Raw genomic sequence first — 22,855 nt, forward strand, 5'->3', positions numbered from 1 at the left:
AGAGAAGCTGCCTTCTGGCTCAACCAAGAAAATAAGATGGCCACCGGCAAAAAGCCTAAAGACCTGAAGCAAGGGGGAGCAATGTCTTCCCTGGGTCTTAGTGCTCAACCTCTCCCCTCTTCCTATCCCTATTCTGACTCTGCACGCACTTAAAGGGGCCATGCTGTTTTAATGCTGTTTTATTTATTTTATTTTATTTTTTTTGCTTGACAGCTCTTGGGGTCCTTGGTTTTTTTTTTTTTTTTTGGTTTGTTTTTGCTCAACAACTTTAGTCTCCCCCCCCCCCTTTTTTTCCCCTCAACAGAATTTTTTCCCCAGTGTTTTTTTGAGGGGGGAGAGTCGGGGGGGGGGGGTCGGTATTTTTGGTTAAACCATCTGGCAACCCTAAGCTGGACTCCGTATTGTTTGATGAGTCAGTGCTTTCTCGGCTGGCGTGCGTTTCAGCAAGTAGGACAGCAACTGGAGTGCAGTTGACTCCAAAGCTCCTCTTCAAGACCCTTTTTTGTAGGACTCATCAGCAATGCGTGTGTAACACACACCTAGGAGCCGGAGAGCAGTCCCTGCAGACGGGAACTAATTACTGGGGAGATGCTAGCACACTGCTCCCTGCAGAACCTGTCACATTTGTCTTTGGATTTAAGTTGCCTTGGCAATAACAGATGTTTTCTAACAGACTCATTTCACTGACGATGGCAGGTAACCTTCTTGCACGGAGGAAGGTTGCATACGACAGCTGTGGGTAGAATGAACAAGACATTTCCCACAACAAACGGAAACTGACTTTAACCATATCACAAATCAGTTAGGACCCAAGTTCCCGCTAATTTTTTCCATCCATGTGTAGAATAAATGTTCTGTGCACCAAGGTGCAAGTGGATGGGCACCGCCTGTAGAAACACGCGCTGCCAGATGTGGGCGAGCTGATAATCTGCTGGGAGGCTAATCCGCTTACTTGTTCCCATAAAAACCAGGGGTCCTTATTTCCATCTCTCCTGGTTAGCCGCCCAAGCGCTCAGCTTACAGGGAACACTGGTTAGGACCCGATGCTGTCCCCTCCGACGTCAGTGAAAGTTTTGATATTAACTTCAGAGAGAGTTGCACAAGGCCTTATGGCAGAATATTGTGTAGCTATGTTTCCCGAGCCTATCAGATCATTTCAAGGCTAGAAAGCCAAGTGAGTCTGGAACAATTTGGTCCTGAAGTGTTGCAGCATGTCGTCACTTACCGCACCCATTACCATAAAACTGGGTCAGAGTATCAGCTCACATTCCTCCCTCTGATCATTTCAATGGCACTGCATCGTGAGTACCCATCCCGCAGCTCCCAGCGCAGAGGGGCTTGTGAGAGAACCTAATGTGGGTCTCCTTCTCAGCCTTGTGGCCCCTCCTCACACCTCTCGAAAGGCCCAGATCTGGGAAACTGACACTCTGGGGCCCAATCCTGCAAGGTGCCAAGCAGCCTCCATGCCCTGCAAGGTCATGGGGAGATGGGAGCACAGGCATCTTGTGAGAGTTGCTTGCAGCCTTGCAGCATGGGGTCAGCGTGACTGAGTGTGTGTGTGGGGGGGGGGGGGAATGCCACACTGCCTGGATGTGTCTGCTGCCTCTATTTCGTGCCCTGCTGGGGAGGACGAAGGTTCACAGGCTTCGCAGCACAAGTGTGTTTGAAGTCGGGATGTAGTCGATTAACCGATTAGAAGCTTAGACGTTAATGCTATGGACTACACGCATTTCCTTGTCACCCTCTCCCGGCTCAATCCTGGCTTGCAACAGGTCTGGGATCCACCCCTGCTGCGACTCTGCATTTCAAGTGTATTAGGAGCAAAGCGGGCAGGAATCCCGGCTCAGTCCTGGCTCACGCTGGGTCCAGGACCTTTTCCCGTTTCAGCTCTGCCCTTCAAGTATATTAAGAGCCAGCCAGGCGGGTAGGCAGCCCAGCTCAGTTCCGGCTTGCCCCAGGTCTGGGAGCTCAGACCCCACCTAGACAAGGACTGCTGCCACCCCGCGCTGCTGCCTCTTTCTCGGAAGAGGTGGGGGCAGTTAGGCCGCAAGGGAAACTGTTTTTTTAAACTGGCTCCCCTCGCAGACCAGCCCCCACCTGGCACCCCACACGGCTGCCTCTGATACACTGGCTGCTGGCCCTGCCCCTGGGGACTATAGAATAGTCGACTAACCGATAAAATGTCATGAGGTTACTCGACTATTCAATTAACCGATATTTAACATCCCTAGTTTGGAGGAGGAGGAGAGGCGGGTAGGATCCAGGGAGGGAATCGCAGTGACAAAGGTTTGGCCGGACAATGGACAGGCTCTGAGTAGGGACTGCACGGGAGAACGGTTGGGAACGAGAATGGGGCAAGGAAAGACAAGAGGCAGGTGGAGGTGCAGCAGTGGTGCAAAGAATAGGGATGTAAAATCCTGTTTCATAGGTTAAATATTATGTTAACCTGTTAAGCAATTAAAGGAGAGGTAAGTGGGTAGACTGGAGTACCCCGCTCCCCACACCAAGGACAGAGGCTGCTCTGGCCAGCTGATAGGGCCCCCTGCCATTCACATCTCAAGCAGAGACGGGAAGACGTGGGGACGCTAGCCAGCTAATTCAGCATATTTTGAAACAAAAGATCTTCCTCTTAGCATGGAGAAAGGACAGACGTGACATTCCAGCAGCGGTTTTGTAGATTGCCCATTGGGCCTTGGATCCAGCAGTATGTCATAACCCCCTCCCCCCGCACAGTCGGAGGCCACGTCTGGAAATCGCACATGTGGGCACTGACTTTTCCGGAGTCCACTCCCTGGCTAAAATCAACTGGATTCTGAACTATTAACCCCCCCGCCCGCTGTCCCCACAGCTGCTGGAGGGCACTTCAGCCTCTCACCCCGCAGTGACAAAGAAGATGTGTTTAGGCGTTGAGATCAGCCACTCAAGCGAGCCGGTTATTTGTGTATGCCATCATCCGCGGGCTGCTGAATTGAATTGCCCACTGCTTTGTTGTGAGCAGTCTGCACAGTGCATGCAACTGAGCCAAGAATTAGAGGCTCATTTGCTGCCGGATTGCAGAGCCATTCTGTCTTTCATTGACTCCGTAGCTGAAAAGAAAATGGGGGTGGGACTGTGGCAGACAGTGCTTCAGGACCGCTCCCTCGGAGAGCACTTTTGCTTTAATTGCAGCCTTGCCAATGCTTGCAAGTTATTTGTCAGGCATTTGAATTAAGTTGTCTTTCTCATGTGGCTCATAATTCACAGGACCAGCCTGCAAGAGACGCAACTGTAGCGTGGCCGTCTGCTGCCCCTGTGTGGTAATGTGAGAGCAACACACATGGGTTCATTGCAGCTACACCCAGCTCAATTATCTATCAGAAAATTGTTCTCAGCCTTTGTGGCTGGGACAAGCAGCTTCCAAACATGGCCCAAGGTAGTATTTGTTGTCTTAGGGGAAGAGAGGATTTGGATGCAGATTTGCTAACCTAGTCAGGAAGGCTTTAAACTAGGTTCAACCGGGGCAGGTGACCAAAGTCCACAGGTAAGTGAAAAACATGGAGATGGGCCAGAAATTGGAGGAGGAGCATGGGTCATAATAACAGGGATACTGGGAGAACTGAGAGGCAAAATCAAATCAGTATCTTAGTTGTCTGTATACAAATGCAAGTATGGGGAAGAAGCAGGAAGAACTAGAAATGCTAGTAAACAAACACAACTATGATAGTTATCACAGAGACTTGATGGACTAATACACAATTGGAATATCGGCATAGAAGGGCACAGCTTGCTCAGGAAGGACAGGCAGGGAAAGGAGGAGGAGGTGTTGCCTTACGTAGTAAAAATGTGTATACTTGGACTGAGGTTGATATGGACATGGGAGACGGACTCGTTGAGAGTCTCTGGGTAAGGTTAAAAGGGGTAAAAAACAAGGGTGATGTCATGGATGGGAGGGATCTATTACAGATCAGGAAGAATAAATGGACATGAGGCTTGTTTTAAACAACTAACAAAAGCATCCAATGCACAGGACTAGGTGGTGATGGAAGACTTCAACCATCCAGACATCCATTGGAAAACCAACACAGCAGGGCATAATTATCTGACAAGTCCCCGGAATATACTGGAGACTTTTTTTAACTTCAGGATATGGAGAAAACTACTAGGAAGGGAAGCTGCTCTAGATTTGATTTTCACAAATCAGGAGGGACTGGTTGAGAATTTGAAAGTGGAAGGCAGTTTGGGTAAAAGTAGTCATGAAATGGTGGAGTTTGTGATTCTAAGGAATGGTAGAACGGAGAACAGAAAAACAAAGACAATGGATTTCAAAAAGGTAGACTTTAGTAAACTCAGGGAGCTAGTAGCTAAGGTTCCCTGGGACTCATTACTTCACTCAGGGCAATCACATGGGCCAAAATATTGAAAAGTAGCAGGTGATTTTGTGTGCTTCACTTTTGAGTGACCACCATGAGAGCTTGGGCCCAATTTCCAGGAATATCCAGCAATCAGAGTCAATGTTGACTGCAGCTGGGCTCAGCAGCTCAGAAAAACAGGCCTCACCTGTGTGAGGTTAGCAGGGGCCACTTTTGAAAATGCTGATGTTAAGCAGAACTGTGGCAGAGATCCCCACCCTCAAGGCAAGGCTGCATGTGCACAAAGTGTTTGGGGGTGCAGTGAGTTAACAGGATCAGTGCAGCACAAGGAAAGACCCCTCTTCAGAGCAGTGCGGCCCAGTGGCCCATCAGAACAGAAGCAGGGCAGGTGTGGCCATGTGTCACACCCTGTACCGCCAGCCCAGAGTGGGGAGTCTCCTAGGGCTCCTCAGCCAGCACATGTGACCAGTCTGGCAGGGCGGGACAGGTAATAGTTACCTATATGACACAATAGTGATACATGAGTTGGACAGACATCTCAGACACTTTGCCAAAGGATCAATGCCCACAAAACAGATATGAGACAGGATCACAATGGCACTTTCTGGTTGAAATGGCAAGAAAGGACATTGAAACAGGATACAGGTAATCAAGTCAGTGAGACAAAGACCTTTTAACACCAGACTTGAAAGAGAATCCTCTGAACTGTCATTCATGCTTAAATTCGACACTTTACACTTAGGTTTAAACAAAGACATTAATTATCTTACCCATTACAAAGATAGCTTCCCCAATTATCACCTCTAATATCATTAGCTCACACACATTTACCTTCCTCCCCCATCCCCCTTCTGTTCTGAAATTTGATTTGGCCTTTTCATATGTGTTCATTTTTTAAAGTTGTATCCTTTGGTATATATGGTTGTGACCATTTTCTTCCACTATTTGATCTGAGGAAGTGGGTCTGGCCCACGAAAGCTCATCACCTAATAAACCATCTTGTTAGTCATTAAAGTGCTGCACAGTCCTGGTTTTTGTTCCAGCTACATGACACAAAGCCCCGAATATCAGGACACCTGGCCGCCGCCATCCCCTGCCCTGCCCTGCCCTGCCCTGCCACATGGCTTGGCTCAGCACACCCCTGTGCGCTCAGTAGCAAAGCCCTGGGAGCAGCGCACACGTGGTTCCCCCTCCCCGGCACTGCCAGCCTGCCCTCTGCGCTTGCGTAAGAAATGGACGCCTCCCTTTTAGCTCCTCTGCGCATGTGCCATGCTTTCTCTCCCCCACCCGGCGCAAGCACCGGTGGCGCATGCGCGCTCCCCTCCAACCGGCGCACGCGTAGTGTGCGGGGGTCCTGACGCAAGGCCGCTGCAATTTCCCAGAGCTTCATCCCGTCCGACCTTGAGCACGCAGCGCGCCGTCAGGACCCCAGCTGCCCATCGCGATGCCTGAGTGGAATTCCCTCAGAGGGCCCAGCTGTGCAGGGCAGCGTCTCGGCCGCCGCGCGGGGTCGAGCAGCGGGCGCGGGGAGGCGTGGCGCGGAGCCCCGGAGCGGCCTGCCTTGCGGTGCAGAGCGCTGAGGCGTTGGTGCGGGGCCAGGCCTTTGCCGCCGCCAGCCCTGCCGGGCGGCGCCGCCCCCTGCCCACGTGGGTGGAGGTTTCCAGAAGAGCCGCTACGCAGCCCGCCTGCCCTCCCCGCGTGACAGCCTCTGGCCCCACCGCCGCCGCACCATGCTGAGCGCCAGCCGCACCGCCGCCCGCCGGGCCGCCGCCAGCCCCGGCCTCGCGCAGGTGCGGGGCCCCGGGGGCAGGCGGGAAGCGCAGGGCCGGGGGGGGCGCGGGACCCGCATCGTGCCGGGTTGTGTAACAAGCCTGGAATCGCCGCCTCCTTCCCCGGGGGGGGGGGGGGGGGTCTGCCGCTGGGGGGGAGGGGCGCCCCGGGGGCCGCAGCGCTGGGGGGGGAGGGGCGCCCCGGGGCGTTGAACGGGGCCGTAACGGTCAGCGCGGGGCGCGCTGGTTGGCGCCGCCCCCCCCCCCCCGGCGGAGGCGGCGCTCGGGGTGCGGGGCTTTCCCGGTCCCGTGCGGCTCCGCTCAGGGCGCTCGCAGGCCGGGCAGAGGCGGGTCTGACCGTTGCCGCCAGCCCCGCCCTGCGAGCCCTGCCGGGAGTCCGCATCTCGGCCAGGATGGGGGCCCTGGCTTGTCTGGATCCGGCCCTTGGGGCTCCCTCCCCGCCTCCAGCATTGGCGAGACTGCGCTGGCGCTCCAGCCCCCCCACCCTGCCCCCAAGGCTACTAGCCTGGGTGGTGTGCGAGGGGGATGGGGGGAGGGACTTTTCCTCAGTTGGGGGCTACATCAGTGAGGGTTTGGTTTTTCTTTTTTGCTTCTCTCGTGTGTGTGACCTCCAGCTGGTTTTTCTGTGGGTCCGTGGCCTCCAACCCAAAAAAGGTTCCTGCTGTAAGTTAAATGTGATGCCTGCTCTTACAGATGAGGCAACTGACCTGCAAATGGTTAAGCTGTTCAATATGGAATCACATTGCAGGTCCCTTTCAATACTGATCAGCAGCTCGGTTTTCAAACTCCCTGGCCTATATACTTAAACTGTCAAGATCTCAGGATGCTCTACAGGATGTATCTAGTTTGATCTAATTTTCAAGTGTAGACCAGGCCTTAGCCATTACTCTTCCTTTTGGCCTCAGTTCTGCTCTAATGGCTTGTCCTCAGGTCTGCAAGTAGGGCTTGTATTCTCTGAAGCAATAACAAAGCAGCATTCTGTTCTCCTGCTTGGGCTCAGTTTGTATTGAGATGTTACACGAACACACACAAATACTGAAGTATATAGTGCATTCTTCATCTCCTAAACCTTGTTCAAAGACTGAAACTCTGTCCCGTCGTCTACTCTTTGAAGCAAGAAATATGTTAATGTTTATCTGCTGCTGTGTATTTCATGCTAAAGGTCCAGCTTCACATGCTGCACTATTTGCAACAAGCTTAACTAGTGTGTGTTCATAGCAATGATCTTCTATGCCAGGAAACTTGCTCAGCTAGGATAATATGGGTCATAGAATAATAGAACACTAGAACTGGAAGGGACCTTGAGAGGTCATCAAGTCCAGTCCTCTGCCCTCATGGCAGGACCAAGTACCCTGTAGACTATACCTAATAGATGTCTGTCTAACCTGCTCTTAAATGTCTCCAGAGATGGAGATGGAGATTCCACAACTTCTCTAGGTAACTTATTCCAGTGTGTAACCACCCTGACAGGAAGTTTTTCCTGATGTCCAACCTAAACCTCCCTTGCTGCACCTTAAGGCCATTGCTTCTTGTTCTACTGTGTTCACACATCATATAAAATATTCAACAAGAAATAGAGCTTCTAAGGTGAATATTGTGTGGCTGTAGAATATACTGAAATATGTTCTTGAGTCCTTGGTTAGTTTTCAGTTAAAGGAATTTTGAGGATTAAATACACAGCTAGTATGGTGTTAGAGGGTATCACTTATTATTATTATTAGCATAGGTACAGGTCCTTTTAAAATAGTGGATCAGAGGTAATCCTAACAAAATAAGATGCAAGAAATCTTCATGTAATATCCTGATTTTATTTTATAGGCAGTCTGGAATACTCTAAGTCAAGATGTTCTCAGAACTGTGTCAAGCAGAAAGTATGCGTAAGTATCTCTCCTCCCCCTCCCCTTTCTTTTTTTGAGACAGAAATTGAACTGTTAAGAAAAGCAAAAATTCTTTAATACAATCTTATTACTTAAATTGACTCAACTTCATAATCTGAAATCCTTGCTCAGATGTATGTAGAGGTAAATAAAAGGAAACAAAACAACTAGCATTGCACAGATCAGATACATAGGTTTTGGCTGCACTATTGCTTCTGTTGATTAAACTTCTGTGCGTGAGGGGTGTGGAAGAAAAACACAGCACTGACAGATGTACGTTGCACTAAGAAAAAAGTGCTGGTGGTCTAATGCTAGGAGGAGAGCTCTCTCCTGCTGACGGAGAGCAGCTACACAGGAGATTCTACAGTGGCACTGCTGTACCACTACAACTGTGCCACCGTAAGGTCTGTAGTATACATGTAGTCTAACTGTGGCAACAAATCTCCTGCTGTATGTTACGTTCTTGGACCTAATACAATTCCAAACACGCCTATTTATTTGAACCAAAATAAGAACAAGGGTTTTATTTAATCTAATCCATCCATTTTTCTATAGTTGCCTGTGATAGTCCTTTTGAAGCAAAAACATTTGTTTTGTGGGTACAATCAAAATACTCCTGTTACTTTATATTCAGTGATGGAAGACTCCTGTATTAGCACTGCCTTTTGCAAATTCTTCCAAGACTGACTGACTCTCCTAATTTGTTCCCTGAACTTCTCAGAAAACACTAGAACTCTGTTTCCCGGAGAAGGTTTATTTTAAGGAATCCCCATCTCTTATGAAATCAAAACATTAAATGGGTATGACAAATCACTACCAGACAACCATGGTGGCATTATCATTAGTTTCTTCTGTTAAGTTGGAGAAGGATCCACAGCTCTACAGATCAGTTTATTTTCATTTGTTTGTTTGAAGTACAGTTTGGACCTCCCTGGTCTGGCTCCCTTGGGACCTGACCGGTCCTGGATGAGGGAATTTGCTGGATATGGGGAGGTCCACTACCACCAGCCTCTCCCTGCGCAGGGCTCCCAGCTGCTTGCCCTTCTGTCCCGTGGCTCTCTTGTCCAGGAACATCCATTGTCCTACCAGACCACAGAGGTTCAGGGAGGTGCAACCTGTAGTTTGTGCTCCCTCATAATGTATTTCTTCAAGGGTAAAAACAAACATGAGGGATTCTGTTCTGTAACTTGATCAAAACAACATAGTTGATGTAATCCGTTAAGCATTGGAACCAAATAAAGTTATGAAATTGAGGTGTTGAGTGGGCGGGGAATAGGGCGAGATCAAAGAGGAAAAGCTCATAACTGCAGCTACCTTTCTGACTCATTGCATGTCAGCAGAATTGGTATAATTGTGCCTGAAGGCAAGTCTTCTCAAGTAAACTCTAAGGAAATAGGATATTCAGTGACCCCCTAAACCAGTGGCCCCCTGTAAATAATTTCATTAAGATATACTACCCATTGTTATCCTGAAATCAAGGTTTAAAAATGTCAGCATTCTATCTTGGTGAGGGGGAGCTAGCTGTGGGTTCATATTCCAAGACTCTGAGGACCTCAACAAGGCCTTAGGAAATCCTGCTTACTATAGATGTGTACTTTTCCACAATGAGAATTGCCTAATAAACTGATCAATCATCTTTCTTTGCCTTTTTCCTCCAACCAGCTGCTTTGCAACAGGTGTGATTACTAGCATCTGAATTATTACATTCAGATGGGGACTCTGACTGCAAAAAAAAGCCGTGAACTTCTGTATTAACTCTTCGTGAGTTTGCCCTATAAATGAATAAATCAGTAAAGGATTGTTCAGGTTAGAAAGCAGGGGCTAACCTTTTACGTGGGGATTTGTAATCAAAACTATGTTTAGAGTAAACTATTGTAAACGTTAAATAGTAAGCTACAGGTAGTAATTCTCATCAGTTTAACTTATTTTAGCTTAATTCTACTTGGGTAGAAGGAATAAAGCCTTCCATGTGAGAGACTTGATGCTTGCTTACTTTGGAACTGACTTGACATCAGTCTTTGAAGGACCACACTCACAAATAACATACAGACTCTTCAGTCTTTAAAGTATGATGTTAGCCAATAGAAAGTTCAGGGGATTTCATAGCAGAACATAGAAAACAAAGTGAGAATTTAGACGACACAAAGACAAAATGTAATACAGAGCCACAATTTCCTAATACAACATTGATTTTCAACATAAGCTGGGTTCTCCAGTTTCCTTGAGTGGAAAATAGATTTGCTTCCCCAACTGTAGATAGACTGTGGTTAAAAGGTATTTTTTCCATCTCCCTATCTTCCTGGGGGAGAAGGCTTTCTGGCTTTCACCAGTTGCATCCTCTGTTAGCAGTAACTCTAAAGTTTGTTTTAAATGTATTTTGCAGCTCAGAAGCAGTCAAAGGTGCTGTTATTGGTATTGATCTGGGCACCACTAATTCTTGTGTGGCAGTTATGGAAGGAAAACAAGCAAAGGTGAGTGAGTGATAACATATAATGCCCTGTTTCTAAGCAGGAATGGATGCTGCTGTTTTCACAGGTCGTTTTCCTAGCCTAGGTTATAGCCTTTCACCCTTTTTATGTAGGTGCTGGAAAACGCCGAAGGTGCCAGAACTACTCCTTCTGTTGTCGCATTTACAGCTGATGGTGAACGATTGGTTGGGATGCCGGCTAAGCGACAGGCAGTAACTAACCCCCACAATACATTCTACGCTACCAAGCGCCTCATTGGACGGCGCTATGACGATTCCGAAGTACAGAAAGATATGTAAGTAAAACTGATTACAACTACTCCCCTTTTCTGAAAAGATTCTTGGTTCAGGGTGCTCAGGAATAGGGATGTGAAGGACAAGTCCACTATCTGATCAGCAAATGCTGATTGGATAGTTGACAAGCTTGTCGACTAGTCACTCCCCTGCCTTTGCTGCTCTATCAGAAAGAGGGAAGAAGAGGGTACTTCAAAGTGGCAGTGCTGCCTGGGGCCAGACCCCGGACTCCATGTGGCACTGCTGCTTCAAAACGCTGCCACGGGATCTTGGAGTGAGCTGGGGAGTCCCCAGCTGACCCCAGGCTCCACATGGTGCTTTCACCTTTAAAGTGTAGCAAGAGCCGTAGGGCTGTTGCTACACTTCAAAGGTGGAGACGCCCTATCGACTAGTCAAATAGTCTATGCAGAATTTATACCCACATCTGTATCTGCAAAAATGTGCAGAGCTCTACTTACAGCCTATTCTAAAGAAAGAGTTGCCATAACGAATGGATACAAGAAAAAAATGAGAGCTGGGAGATGTGAAAGGCCGGGTTGCAGAGAAGAGTCATGTGCACACACTGGGTTCCAGTTGTGATTTCTGTAGCAATAGCACATTTTTAACTACGTATGTGATAAAAAGTGGGTGTTCTGGTAGGTCCTCTTTGGAGAGAAGTCATGTGAAGGGTGGCTGTAAATGTAAGGTGAAGAGGGCAGCAGCAAGGCACTTAACGGGCAGCGAGATTGGGCTGGGGAGCTGAATGACTGCAGTGCTAGAAGAGGAGTGCAGTGATGGGAGTAAGCACCAACTGCAGTGCTGCAAGTGAGGGCTTGGGAGTCCCTGGCAGCTGAGTGAAGTGATGTCAGGAAGTTCAAGGTCTGTAAAGGCCCCTTTGGGAGGAAGCAGATTGGGTAATGCTGAGGTTACCCAGGGACCTTGGCTGTAGCCGGTGCCATAATATGTCAGAGCTGAGTCCAACAGATTCATACTAGCCTTTTTCAAGAAACACAGTGATTTGCATCTGGGGTCCTTGTAAATGGTCTTTCCGGGTGCTCCGGTTACACCAGATGCAGCTAGGGGAACGGTTACTCAAGGTCTCTCTTTGAAACCAAGTTATGTCTGAGTGGTGTCAGATGAACCAGCAATACAAGCTGTATATTCACAATAGCCTCCTAGACTTGGAGGCCAGAAGGAGCCAGTCATGATTATCCAGTCTGACTTGCCTATCGCATTCTGTAATTGACCTCTGGCTGAGATACTGAAGTACTCACATCATGCATTAAGTGTTACCTAGACAAACTTGACTCATGTGAAATTCTTGTTTCAGTAAAAATGTTCCTTTTAAAATTGTCCGTGCCTCCAACGGTGATGCTTGGGTAGAGGCACATGGGAAGATGTATTCTCCAAGCCAAATCGGTGCCTTTGTATTGATGAAGATGAAGGAGACTGCAGGTTGGTACAGGTGTTTACTATCTTTGACTTATTGGAGCCCAAGTTGGCGCTAGGTGTCTGATAAGTCTATTGGGCCTACTATTAAAACTAGGTCTCTTCTAAATTAGGGATGTGAAAGTTTCACTGGTAAGCATCACTCTTAACCAGAAGCTGTAAGCACCACCTGTGAACAGCTGGGGGCTGGAGCAGCGCTTTGCCCTCCATAGACAATGGTGCTCCATCCCAGGCAGGGGCTGCTCAGGCTGTCTGGAGCAGCTCCTGCCCAGGGGTAGGGGGACTGCTTCAGCCCTTCCCTCCCCCCCCCCCCCCCCCCACGCCGACTTCCTTTAATTGGTTAACCAATTAGGATTTTATATCCCTATTCTAAACCATGGCCTGAATTACATCAGCTTGTGTATGGATAAGGTAAGGTGGTAGGTTATGCATTACCTTCCTGGAGAACGAAGGCCCCTTAATTTTGTACTGCCCATTGGGATATTGGACAGTTTCAGGCAAAAATTATTCTGATTACTCTCATTTAAAGTCTCTATCTGCAAAGCCTTGAAAATGCCAGTCATGTCCGCTGGCTGAGAAGTACCATACAAATGCTTTCTCCTCCCAAGTTCCTCTGTGTGCTTATTCATCTCATCCAGGTAACAGTGCAGAGGAAAACCTATTGAGAAACTTTATATTTATCGACTCCTGGTACTTGTCTCTTGGCATAGCAGCTGCTGGCCACAAATGGCCACTTACTTTTGATCCATACAACGGTGGTTTGACTTATTCAAACAGGGTTAGGTCTGCTGCCTAGCAAGCTGTAACATCTCAGATTCCTATGCCTGCTGCTTTTCTACATGGTGAGTTAAGCTCTGGCTAGTTGGGTTTTGCGGCACTCGCTGACGGGAACGATGTGGAGTTGGTTCTTACATGACTAGTTGATGTCCTAGAAGAAATGCAAGAGAGACCTCATGTGAAGGACTTCTCCCTGGCTAGCAGTGGCTGTAGGAGCTGTGGTTTCTTTCCCCTTGGATCTGTACTGTGATCTCAAGGAAGTTCCTCAACTTTGATGGGTTGAGGTAGTTTGACATCTAGTTCTAGAACCCTCACTGTCCCTCACCTGCAGTCTGGGTTGGAGAGCATTTGTGCACCTCTCTTACATGATTAAGTAAGACTGCAAATGGGAGTTGACTATACACAGATTATTCAGCCTTTGCAGTAGCTAGCAGGGATGGAGGGACAGGCTTAAGAGGGAGGTCAGAGAATGCCTCTGGATTCTGGAAATGGCATGTTTCAGCTTTGTGCAGCAGGCCAACCCACATCCCAGACAGGCCAGTCACTCCAAGGCTGGAAATTGGATAGAATGCTCGAAGACTATGAAAGCAAACAAAAGGAAGTGCTGTAAAATCTCTAGGAGGGGTAGCAGGCCTCCAAATGCTTGCATAGGTTTGTGTTTAAAATGAATTTTTCTACTTTCGATATTGATTGAAGGAGAACAGCAAGTTACTAAATAGGGATGTGACAGAGGACTAGGAGCTTTTCTTTGAACCATAAAATATATTTTTATTTGCAAATATGAATCTGCAGGATATAAGCCTTCTGTGAAACGTACTTATCCTGGACAAACTAATCATACAAATGATACCAAAGGGGCAAGAAGTCTGTTGACTATAATATAATCTATTCCTAACTAAAGGTGTACCCTCAAGATTGTTTTCTGATCACTAGTGGGAAGCATAGAAATGTCTTGATGACCCTCTATTTTAGGGGGTCTTAAGCTCTTCTTTGCTGAGACTCCCATGTTAAAAATGAAAAAAGCTTTGGGTCCCTCTCCCATCTGTCTGGAAAGTGAGGGTAGTTACAAAGCCCAGATTGAGGTGTTCTGTTTCTACTCCTTCAGCTATAAACCAAATCAAGTGCCAACATCTTACAGAAGGTATGACAAACAATGACAACTTGCTGATTTTCTTTTCCAGAAAACTACCTGGGACACTCAGCAAAGAATGCGGTCATCACTGTCCCTGCTTACTTCAATGATTCTCAGAGGCAGGTAGGGTCTTGAGCCCCTGGGTTTCCTGTGTCTGATCAGAGGATTTAACTTCTCTCTCTCATATCAACTTTCTTCTCTTTTTCAGGCTACTAAAGATGCTGGGCAGATTTCTGGACTCAATGTTCTGAGGGTGATTAATGAACCAACTGCTGCTGCCCTGGCTTACGGGCTAGACAAATCTGAAGACAAAGTGTAAATGTTTGCTAGTAATTGCCACCCCTCTTAGAGCACTTTAGGGTTTTTTTGTAATAATTTAAGACTTTTTGTTTTATTTACAATGCCGGTTGATACCGTATTGCTTAGATAACCCCAGTTCCTGTGAGCTTTATTCCATTCTTGCCAGTTTAACATGCCTTCCCTCAATCTTGGATATTCATTTGAAAACATCGTCTCGGATTAATTAGCAGCAGCATGACTGCACGCCACTCATTTAAGGAAACTCAGCTGTGGTTAGTAGCAATAGTTTTATCATGGCTCTTCCAAATGGTTAAGTGGTTCCATTTATTTAAGCATAAATGTGGTGCAAAATTCTATCCAGGTTTAGGCTTACTGGCCTCTGGAAAGAAGTTCTCCCCTGTATACTTGTTAAGGCATTTATTTGTATTCTCTTCTGTGTCACCTTAATTTTGCTGTGGTGACTGATCTTGCAAACTAAATGCATGTTACTGAAGAGAGTTTTTTATAGCCTGCAGTGCTGTGTAAGCTCTCTGCTCCTCCTGGCCTTCATGACTGATGTGCTGGGGCTTTTGCTTCATACCTTCATTTGCCTTATGAGTTTGTGGGGCAAACCACAAATTCCCTTCCCTTTTAATAGGAATGATAAGGCTGGCTTCACTGCAGTTTCCAGTTCTATTAGTTTTGTTTCATGGGAGGCGCAGTGCATTGGGGAATATGGAGTTCCCCTGAAGAAGCCTTCCCTAGCAGGGCAGGCAATAACAATGACCAGAGTTACATAGTGGCACAATCATACAGTCCGTGTGCACCCAGACTTCATTTGAAGTCAAAAATTCCAAGTGTGCAAGGAATTGGGCTTATTACATCAGCTTGGTAACTCTCTTCTTAGGGTATGTCTGGACTACAGGCTTTTGTCAACAGAAGTTTTGTTGACAGATACTGTCAACAAAGCTTCTGTTGACATAGAGCGTCTAGACTGCATCCAGTTCTGTCGACAAAGCAAGCCATTTTGTCGACATGACAGTGTAGATGCAAAGGACAGTGTAAATGCAATAAGGTGTTGACAAAAGGTGTTGTTTCTCATAGAATGAGGTTTACAGCCGTTGACAAAACTGCTGAGTTCTGTCGACATTATGTTGACAAAACTCAGTGCCAGTGTAGATGCAGGTATAGTTTTGTTGACAAATCCATTTTTGTCGACAAAACCCTATAGTCTAGACACACCCTTAGAGAAGTTACCTTCAGCAGTTTTACTATTCAGCAGTTTTTGAGGAGATGAAAGAATGGAATATTGCTGTAAACCAGGTGCTGAACTGACATAATGGGCACAATTCTTCATTCCTTGTGCATCCCCACTCCCGGTCGAACTGGGAATTGGATGTCTTCAAATGGGCGCTTGGATGTGTAAGGAATAAAGGATCAGACCCGCTATTGGCCTTCATCTTTGTAGACAGTGTATAGCCTATGAGTGTGATGTAAATGTTCCCATGACTGCATCTGTCTCGTGAGTTTGAAAATGTTCACACCTGAAGACCTTTTCATTCAAGAGTGCTGACATGTATTCTCTGTTTTCTGTCTTAGTATTGCAGTCTATGATTTAGGTGGTGGCACTTTCGATATTTCTATTCTGGAAATTCAGAAGGGAGTTTTTGAGGTGAAATCTACCAACGGTGACACTTTCTTGGGTGGTGAGGATTTTGACCAGGCCTTGCTCCAACATATTGTTAAGGAATTCAAGAGAGAGGTAAATGTCATCTGTTGGCACGGATAACATGCCTTGTGAAATTTGGGTAATGCTGCTAAGAGTGCTTCGAAAACCAGCTCTCTAGGCTAGGGAGTCTCAAATTACTTTACAAGGATGAGGATCCTCTTCTGTATTGGTGTGTTGAGTTGACTATGAACCTAAATACTGAAAGTGTAGGCTGTTAAAATGACTCATTAGGCTGCTTTCTAATATGCCTCCTATTTGGCTATAGACAAATGACAAACTAGAGTCAACAGCTCAGAGGTGTCGAAGTCTAACAGAATGGCAAGACTTCTACTCTTGTGTTTCTTTGACACTTTTTCTGTGGGATTGTCCCATGGATAATCCACCTGCCTTTTATATTATAAGGCAGTTGGCCAGATAAATGCACAAGTGCTTGCATGGTGCTACTGCCTCAGAGATGAGACACAAGGGTGGCAGCCAGGAAATTGTGCAGTCTAATTTTAACTCCATCATTGATCCTGTTACCTTTAGCGTCTGCCCCAGTCTTCTAATCATTGATGGGTATATCATTACAAAACTACTTCACCAGGTGGTATGTAAAATGCTAAATGAATGTATTATTTATCCAAGGGGGGAGTAAGCAGACAAATCACTAGGACTCCATGTTTAATTTTTGCAATGCTTTGACAGTGGGGCGGGGTGACCTATGCCAAATGTCAGCTCCTGGCCGGGGGGCTTTGAGACTCAGGTATTCTGTTAACACAAGTTTCTTATTGGTTAGACGGGTATTGACCTGACTAAAGACAACATGGCGCTTCAGAGAGTGAGAGAAGCATCGGAAAAGGCCAAGTGTGAGCTCTCTTCCTCTGTGCAGGTGAGATGGCTGGGTTAATAGAGTGCATTCGTGGGCCAGTTTAACATGTCACTTTGCTGTGTTCCCATTTGGCTGGTCTTTACCGGTTATACAAATAAAACTGGCAGTGTCGCTTGGTAAAACAAACTTGAATCTGTGTGAAGGACACCATTCTGTAGGGAACTGTTTTGACAGGCTAATACTAGTATTAACAATGAGAACATCTGTTAGGTGATGCAAGCTAATTGCTTGAAGCTGAGAACAACTGCGTCTGTTTCTGCCTCCTGGGTAGGAATATTAATCCTGTTAGCTGTGACCCCAAAAGATGTCCTCTTTCTCCTCTAGGAATATCAGACCTTGTTATCAACTTTGCGTGCTACTTATTCCAGAACAGTGGCAGGCATGCAGGCAATGATAATCCTGCTTCTGATACATTGTGGCTTTATTTCTAGCCATTTATTTGGAACCACTGACTGAATGACTTATTTGCATAAAGACAAGAAAATAATCCATTTCAAGACCCGCTGTCTTTTAAAAGCTTCACACAAAAGTTAGTCACTAGACTGGGGTGGGGAACTGTTCTTCTGTTGGGGCCATTGACCCACAGAAAAAAGTCATGGAGTGCGCACAGCTCGGGGAGGATGGGTGCGGGGAAGGAGGAGGCCAGGTTATGGGCTTTTCCTATGCTCAGGAGTGGGACAGAAATGAGGGGTCCGGGGTGCACCACGGGGGCACTGCAGTGTGGGAGAAGGCTTAGGGCTGGGGTATGGGAGGGTGAGGGAGGTGGGGTCTGGCCAGATGACGGGATATGCCTGAGGTAAGCAGCGTCAGAGAAAGCTGCTCCTTGTCCTAGCCCCGTGCCTCTCCTGGAAGCTGCCATGATGTGGCCAAGCAGCTTTGCATGTGAATTATACCTGAAGCACCATTGGCTGTGGTTCCTGGCCATTGGGAGCTGCAGGGACAGGTGCATGTGGACTCAGCTTCCCTGATAGTCTGTCCCTGCTGCCTAGTGGTTGCGAGGACAGCTGCCCTGCCTGGCACTCTAGCTTCCCACATAGTGGAGCAATCTAGCATGCTGTGGGCCAGATAAAATTAAGCAGGGGGGCTGTAGCCTGATCCAAACCACGGGTTGGAGGCTTCCCACCTGCGCACCAGACCCTGAGAGCAGGTTCCTGCAGTCAGCTCCCCACCCTCTGCTTCATCCAATCCCCCTCTGTATCCCATGCTAACAAGGAACTATGTGTCAGCGTTGGAAGCAGCCTCACTTAGGTGGTGTTGGAGTCAACTAGACAGAGTCTGGGTTCGAGTCTTTGTTCTGTTGCCAATTTCCAGAATTGGTGTAGTATTTGTTATAGGGTTGAATACTGCTATTTCTGGGTGGGAGTTTTCTTTGGTTGGCAAAGTGGGGAGATGACAGGAAGCCTGGTCCTTAGGCCAGTTGTATGGATAACATGTTCAGATTTGCTAGATTATAGACGATCTTAGAAAATACTCTCCATTCTACCAGGAAATCCTTGTGTATTGCACCAGTAACAGTTAAATAAGCAAGAGCTTTCGGACAAGTCTTTTGAAGTTTGTTGATTTTGCTATTTGAGAGTTTGGTTTTAGGCAGTAACAAGGGACAGGGTGCCAAAAATGCTAAAACGGACTGTTTAGAGTGCACTTACTCTCCAAAATTAAGTCCCATTGAACTCATTGTCACTTCTGTTTTTTGAGAAAACAAGTATAGAATGGAGTTCCCTCGGAAAAGCTGAGTTATGATGAAGTAAAATAGGGTATGTCTACACTACCCCACTAGTTCGAACTAGCGGGGTAATGTATGCATACCGAACGTGCAAATGAAGCCCGGGATTTGAATTTCCCGGGCTTTATTTGCATAAGCCGGCCGCGTGTAGCTGCGCGTCACGGGGTTCGAACAAGCCGGCATTTAAAAATGGCGCTGGCCGGCTTATGCAAATAAAGCCCGGGAAATTCAAATCCCGGGCTTCATTTGCACGTTCGGTATGCATACGTTACCCCGCTAGTTCGAACTAGCGGGGTAGTGTAGACATACCCATAGGGAGTAGATTTAAGGCATCACCATTATGGTCTGTGGCCATGCTGTTCCAATCTAAGGGGCATGTATAATGTAATTTAAAATAAGAAATAGACATTAAGTGGCAACTGGCAACGCTAGAGTTCTCTTACTGCAGCTTTTTTGTATTGTGTACTTGAGTGATATATTCTAAACCGAGTTAAACAAGCCATAAGGATTAGCTAAACTAAACTATTTTCCTAACATCCAACACAGCAAATAGCTTGGGAATTTACTTGTCATGTCACATTTCTAGTAAAAGGCATAAAGAGTCTTGAAGAATGATGCCTTGCAAAGTAAATGAATTAAGTTACTAACCAGTTGATCACTCAGCCATACCCACATCTTCATCCACATAGTTTTCCCCAAATAAGCAGTTTTCCTTACGGTGTTTCATTCTTGCAGCTTGGCCTTGCATCATTATCTTCTACTGCTTACATATGACTCATTTTTCTCTCTTACGCAGAGAATACATTTCTTGAAAATATTCCCAGCTAGGGTCTCTTACACCCAGAAACCATGACAGAGTTTTTCTGTGGCAAGAGTGAATATAGAAAGCTGTGTGTGTGCTCAGTGTCTCCCCTTTTTCTTTTCAGTCCCCTCTACTGTTCCTTTCTGTGCTGCCTCTGTCCTTTCCTATATATTGCCTGTCTTAAGACAATGTTTTTTTTAACTAACTCTTCTGCTGTGATTGGCCCAGGTCCTCTACCACATAAACACAGAACAAAACCAATCTTGTCCACCTTGTCTTTGCTTGCACATGTTACTTGTCAGGTCTACACCATGGGATAAGTTCTAATTGAGATACTCAACTCCAGCTTTGTTCACTGCGTAGCTGGAGTTGACATACCTCGATTCAAACTTCGGTGCTGTCCCCACAGTGGGAGGTCAATGGGAGAAATGCTCCTGCCAATTTCCCTTGTTGCTTGCGAGGAGTGGGAGTTCCAGCATTGACGGGGGCGCCCTCAGCATTGGATTTAGCAGGTCCTTACTAGTTCCGTTAAGTGGGACGCTAGAAGATCAACTTCCAGAGTTTTGATCCACCAGTAAGTATAGACGTGGCCTTAGTCTGCTGAGAAACAGAAATGAAAAGCCCAGAGCTTTCGAGAATCAGAGCTAGCAGGCTGGACAGACTAGAGCCATTAATTCACTTTTATCAGACTGTAAGTGGAGGTGTGGCATGTTTGTCATGGGGCTTAATTGTAACTAACTTTTAAATGAGAAATTTTGATATTTTAATTTTTTTAAATTAAAAATCCACTTTAAATTGAAAATTCAGATTTTTTTTTTAAATCCTCAGGTTTTTATCCAGCTTAACAAGGGATCAGTTTAGACAATACAGACTTGTTCCACTGAGTGAGTGACTTGAGGCATTAATGTTTTGCAGTGATTTGTGGTGTCAGCATGACTCAGCACTTTGGTTGTTCTTTCCGTGTGCCTTAAAATTAGTGCAGTAGGACACTGGGTTTTAACTCTTGCATAACTCATCGGAGAAAATGAGAATTTGAAATTATAATGCCCGGTGCTTAATTGTAAATGGAAATGGTTGCTTAAAATATTCCGTTGATTTGGTCTCATCTTTACATGTTATAAAATAGAGGTGTTATTTGGTTTGTGGGTAAATGGTTTGTTTTTGAATACCTTTAACCACAGTGAAGTAGGCTGTCTTGCATACAAATTAAAAATAGAGGTATTTGGTGAAATTTTCTAGATTTTTCTTAATAGCAAATACAATTTTCTGCTGTGTGCACTGCCCTTTATGCGGTCCTGTCATTTTCTTCTACTTGGATTTTTTTTCTTTAACACCTCAGAGAGATCTTGGTCAAACACATTGTATGCAGTAAGGGGCTAATGGATTATTTTTTTGTAGTCCTGTGTGGTTACCGAACTTGGTTACAGCAAAAAAAAAAAAAAAAAATGCATAGCTCTGCAGTGTTACTGTGAGCAGAGCCTGGTAAAGTATTTGTAAAATTTTTAAAAGATTAAATCTGCAGAAGAGTTCCACAACTGGGGAAACTCGGAAGAACACTTGGGATTTGTCTTTGCCACGAAGGATCTGCGGTTGCACTTAACATTGTTTCCATGTCGATGTCGTTTATAATAAGTTAGACTTTAAAACATCATTTTAACAGGTCAGAGTTATAAACAGCCTAATGTAACCTGCTTATAATATTAATTTATCCTTATAAGCCATTTGTAAGTGCAACCTTAATACAAAGTGTGATCTGCCTCCTTAAACAGAGGCTATAGGGCATGGGGTAAAGATGTACAGAAATCTTACAGCATGTATGAAGATGGATCTTTTTCAAAAGATTCCTAAAGGGATTCTTACAAGAACCTGTTGGCCTCATTTGTAACTGATCAATTGTGACGTTTCAATACTGACAGCCGTTACACTTGCTTGTCTTGATTTCCTGTTTCTGATGCCCAGCGAATTCTTGTTTTGCAGACGGACATTAACTTGCCCTACCTTACTATGGATGCTTCTGGACCAAAGCACTTGAACTTGAAGCTGAGTCGTTCCCAGTTTGAGGGGATCGTAGCAGATCTGATCAGGAGGACGGTGGCGCCTTGCCAAAAAGCCATGCAGGACGCTGAAGTCAGCAAGAGCGACATTGGTGAAGTCATCCTGGTTGGTGGCATGAGCAGAATGCCTAAGGTAGGGCATGTTCCCCTCTGGCGGGCACCAGGTCACACCTTTGTCCAAGGACTGAATCACTTACCTGGGGTGCACAAAGGCATTTTAAAGGGGACCTGCAAAGAGAAGTCTCAATTCCAGAAACTTGGGAGATGCTGTAGGTGAGGGGCTGCCTACATAGTCAGCAGGATGAGTGGGGAGGGGAGCCAGGCTCAGACATGCCTGCTTGTGTGGGTAGAATGACCGCCACTCCCTGCTGGGGTGGTTGTGTGATCCGGGGTGGGAGCTGTCTGGTGGCAGGTTAACCTTGCCAAGACCAGTGAGAGTTGGCAGGAGTTACAAATTGCTGATCCTGGCTCCTGCTGTGCATTTGAACACAAGCTGTTGAGATTTAGAATGCAAGGCTTTTTCTTGAGCCTGGGAGAGCAACTGTGTGGTCAGTCTGCCGCTGCCAGGCTTGTGACCTTTGTGGAATTCACCCCCTCTTGTCACTTAGCTTCGCCATCTAGGGATCTCGCAGCTTTGCTGTTCTTCTGGCTGTCAGCAAAGTCATTCTATCACCTGCTGCTAATGCATAATTGGTTATGCCTTTGCTCCCTGGCATGAGCAAGGTTTACTGGCCGTATGCTTTTCACTCTGGGTACCTAGACACTTGCCTTTTGCATACAATGGGGATAAGCACCAGCAAGTGACTTAGACCTGCTTTTCTGGCACACAAAGGCTTGAAGATTAGGTGCTGCCTGCTGGTGATGTAGGGTTTTTTGGATTCTGAGCTCCAGAAAGAACCGTTCAGCTCCCCTGAAGTCAGTGAGAGGCATGCTTGCGTGAGGTCTCTTAAGATGTCTACACAGCAAAGAAAGACCCAGGGCAGTATCAGAGCTCAGATCAGCTGACATGGGTCCATGCTGCAGGGCTAACAGTAGCAGTGGAGCCCGGGCCCTGAATTCCAGCCTGGGAGGGACTCGGAGACCAGGCTCTGACCTATGCCCAAATATCTGCACTGCCAGTTTTAGCCCTGCAGCACCCCCCACGCCCCGGAGTCAGTTAACCTTGGCTCTGAGACAGCCCGACCATGACTTTGTTTTCAGTGTGGACGTACCCCCAATAATTCTGCCCCAGTCAGCGGAGAACAGTGAAGCTGTACTCGGTACGGGCTGTGGTGCTCTTCGGA

The 22,855-nt window shown here is 46.5% G+C and overlaps 1 protein-coding gene across 1 annotated transcript in view; it reads left to right on the forward strand.

Moving 5' to 3' along the window:
* Positions 1 to 5,919: 5,919 nt before the first annotated feature.
* The window catches only part of HSPA9 (heat shock protein family A (Hsp70) member 9), a 31,361-nt gene continuing 14,425 nt past the window's right edge, over positions 5,920 to 22,855 (forward strand). The window contains exons 1-10 of the mRNA XM_075900138.1: positions 5,920 to 6,139; positions 7,958 to 8,016; positions 10,400 to 10,487; positions 10,598 to 10,779; positions 12,087 to 12,211; positions 14,164 to 14,237; positions 14,323 to 14,429; positions 15,993 to 16,155; positions 16,901 to 16,993; positions 21,496 to 21,705. Of these exons, the coding sequence (XP_075756253.1) occupies positions 6,080 to 6,139; positions 7,958 to 8,016; positions 10,400 to 10,487; positions 10,598 to 10,779; positions 12,087 to 12,211; positions 14,164 to 14,237; positions 14,323 to 14,429; positions 15,993 to 16,155; positions 16,901 to 16,993; positions 21,496 to 21,705 (1,161 nt within the window). The 5' untranslated portion in view covers positions 5,920 to 6,079. The remainder of the gene's footprint in view (positions 6,140 to 7,957; positions 8,017 to 10,399; positions 10,488 to 10,597; positions 10,780 to 12,086; positions 12,212 to 14,163; positions 14,238 to 14,322; positions 14,430 to 15,992; positions 16,156 to 16,900; positions 16,994 to 21,495; positions 21,706 to 22,855) is intronic.

This window comes from Pelodiscus sinensis, chromosome 17 (genome assembly GCF_049634645.1).
Source record: "Pelodiscus sinensis isolate JC-2024 chromosome 17, ASM4963464v1, whole genome shotgun sequence".
Lineage (NCBI taxonomy): Eukaryota > Metazoa > Chordata > Testudines > Trionychidae > Pelodiscus > Pelodiscus sinensis.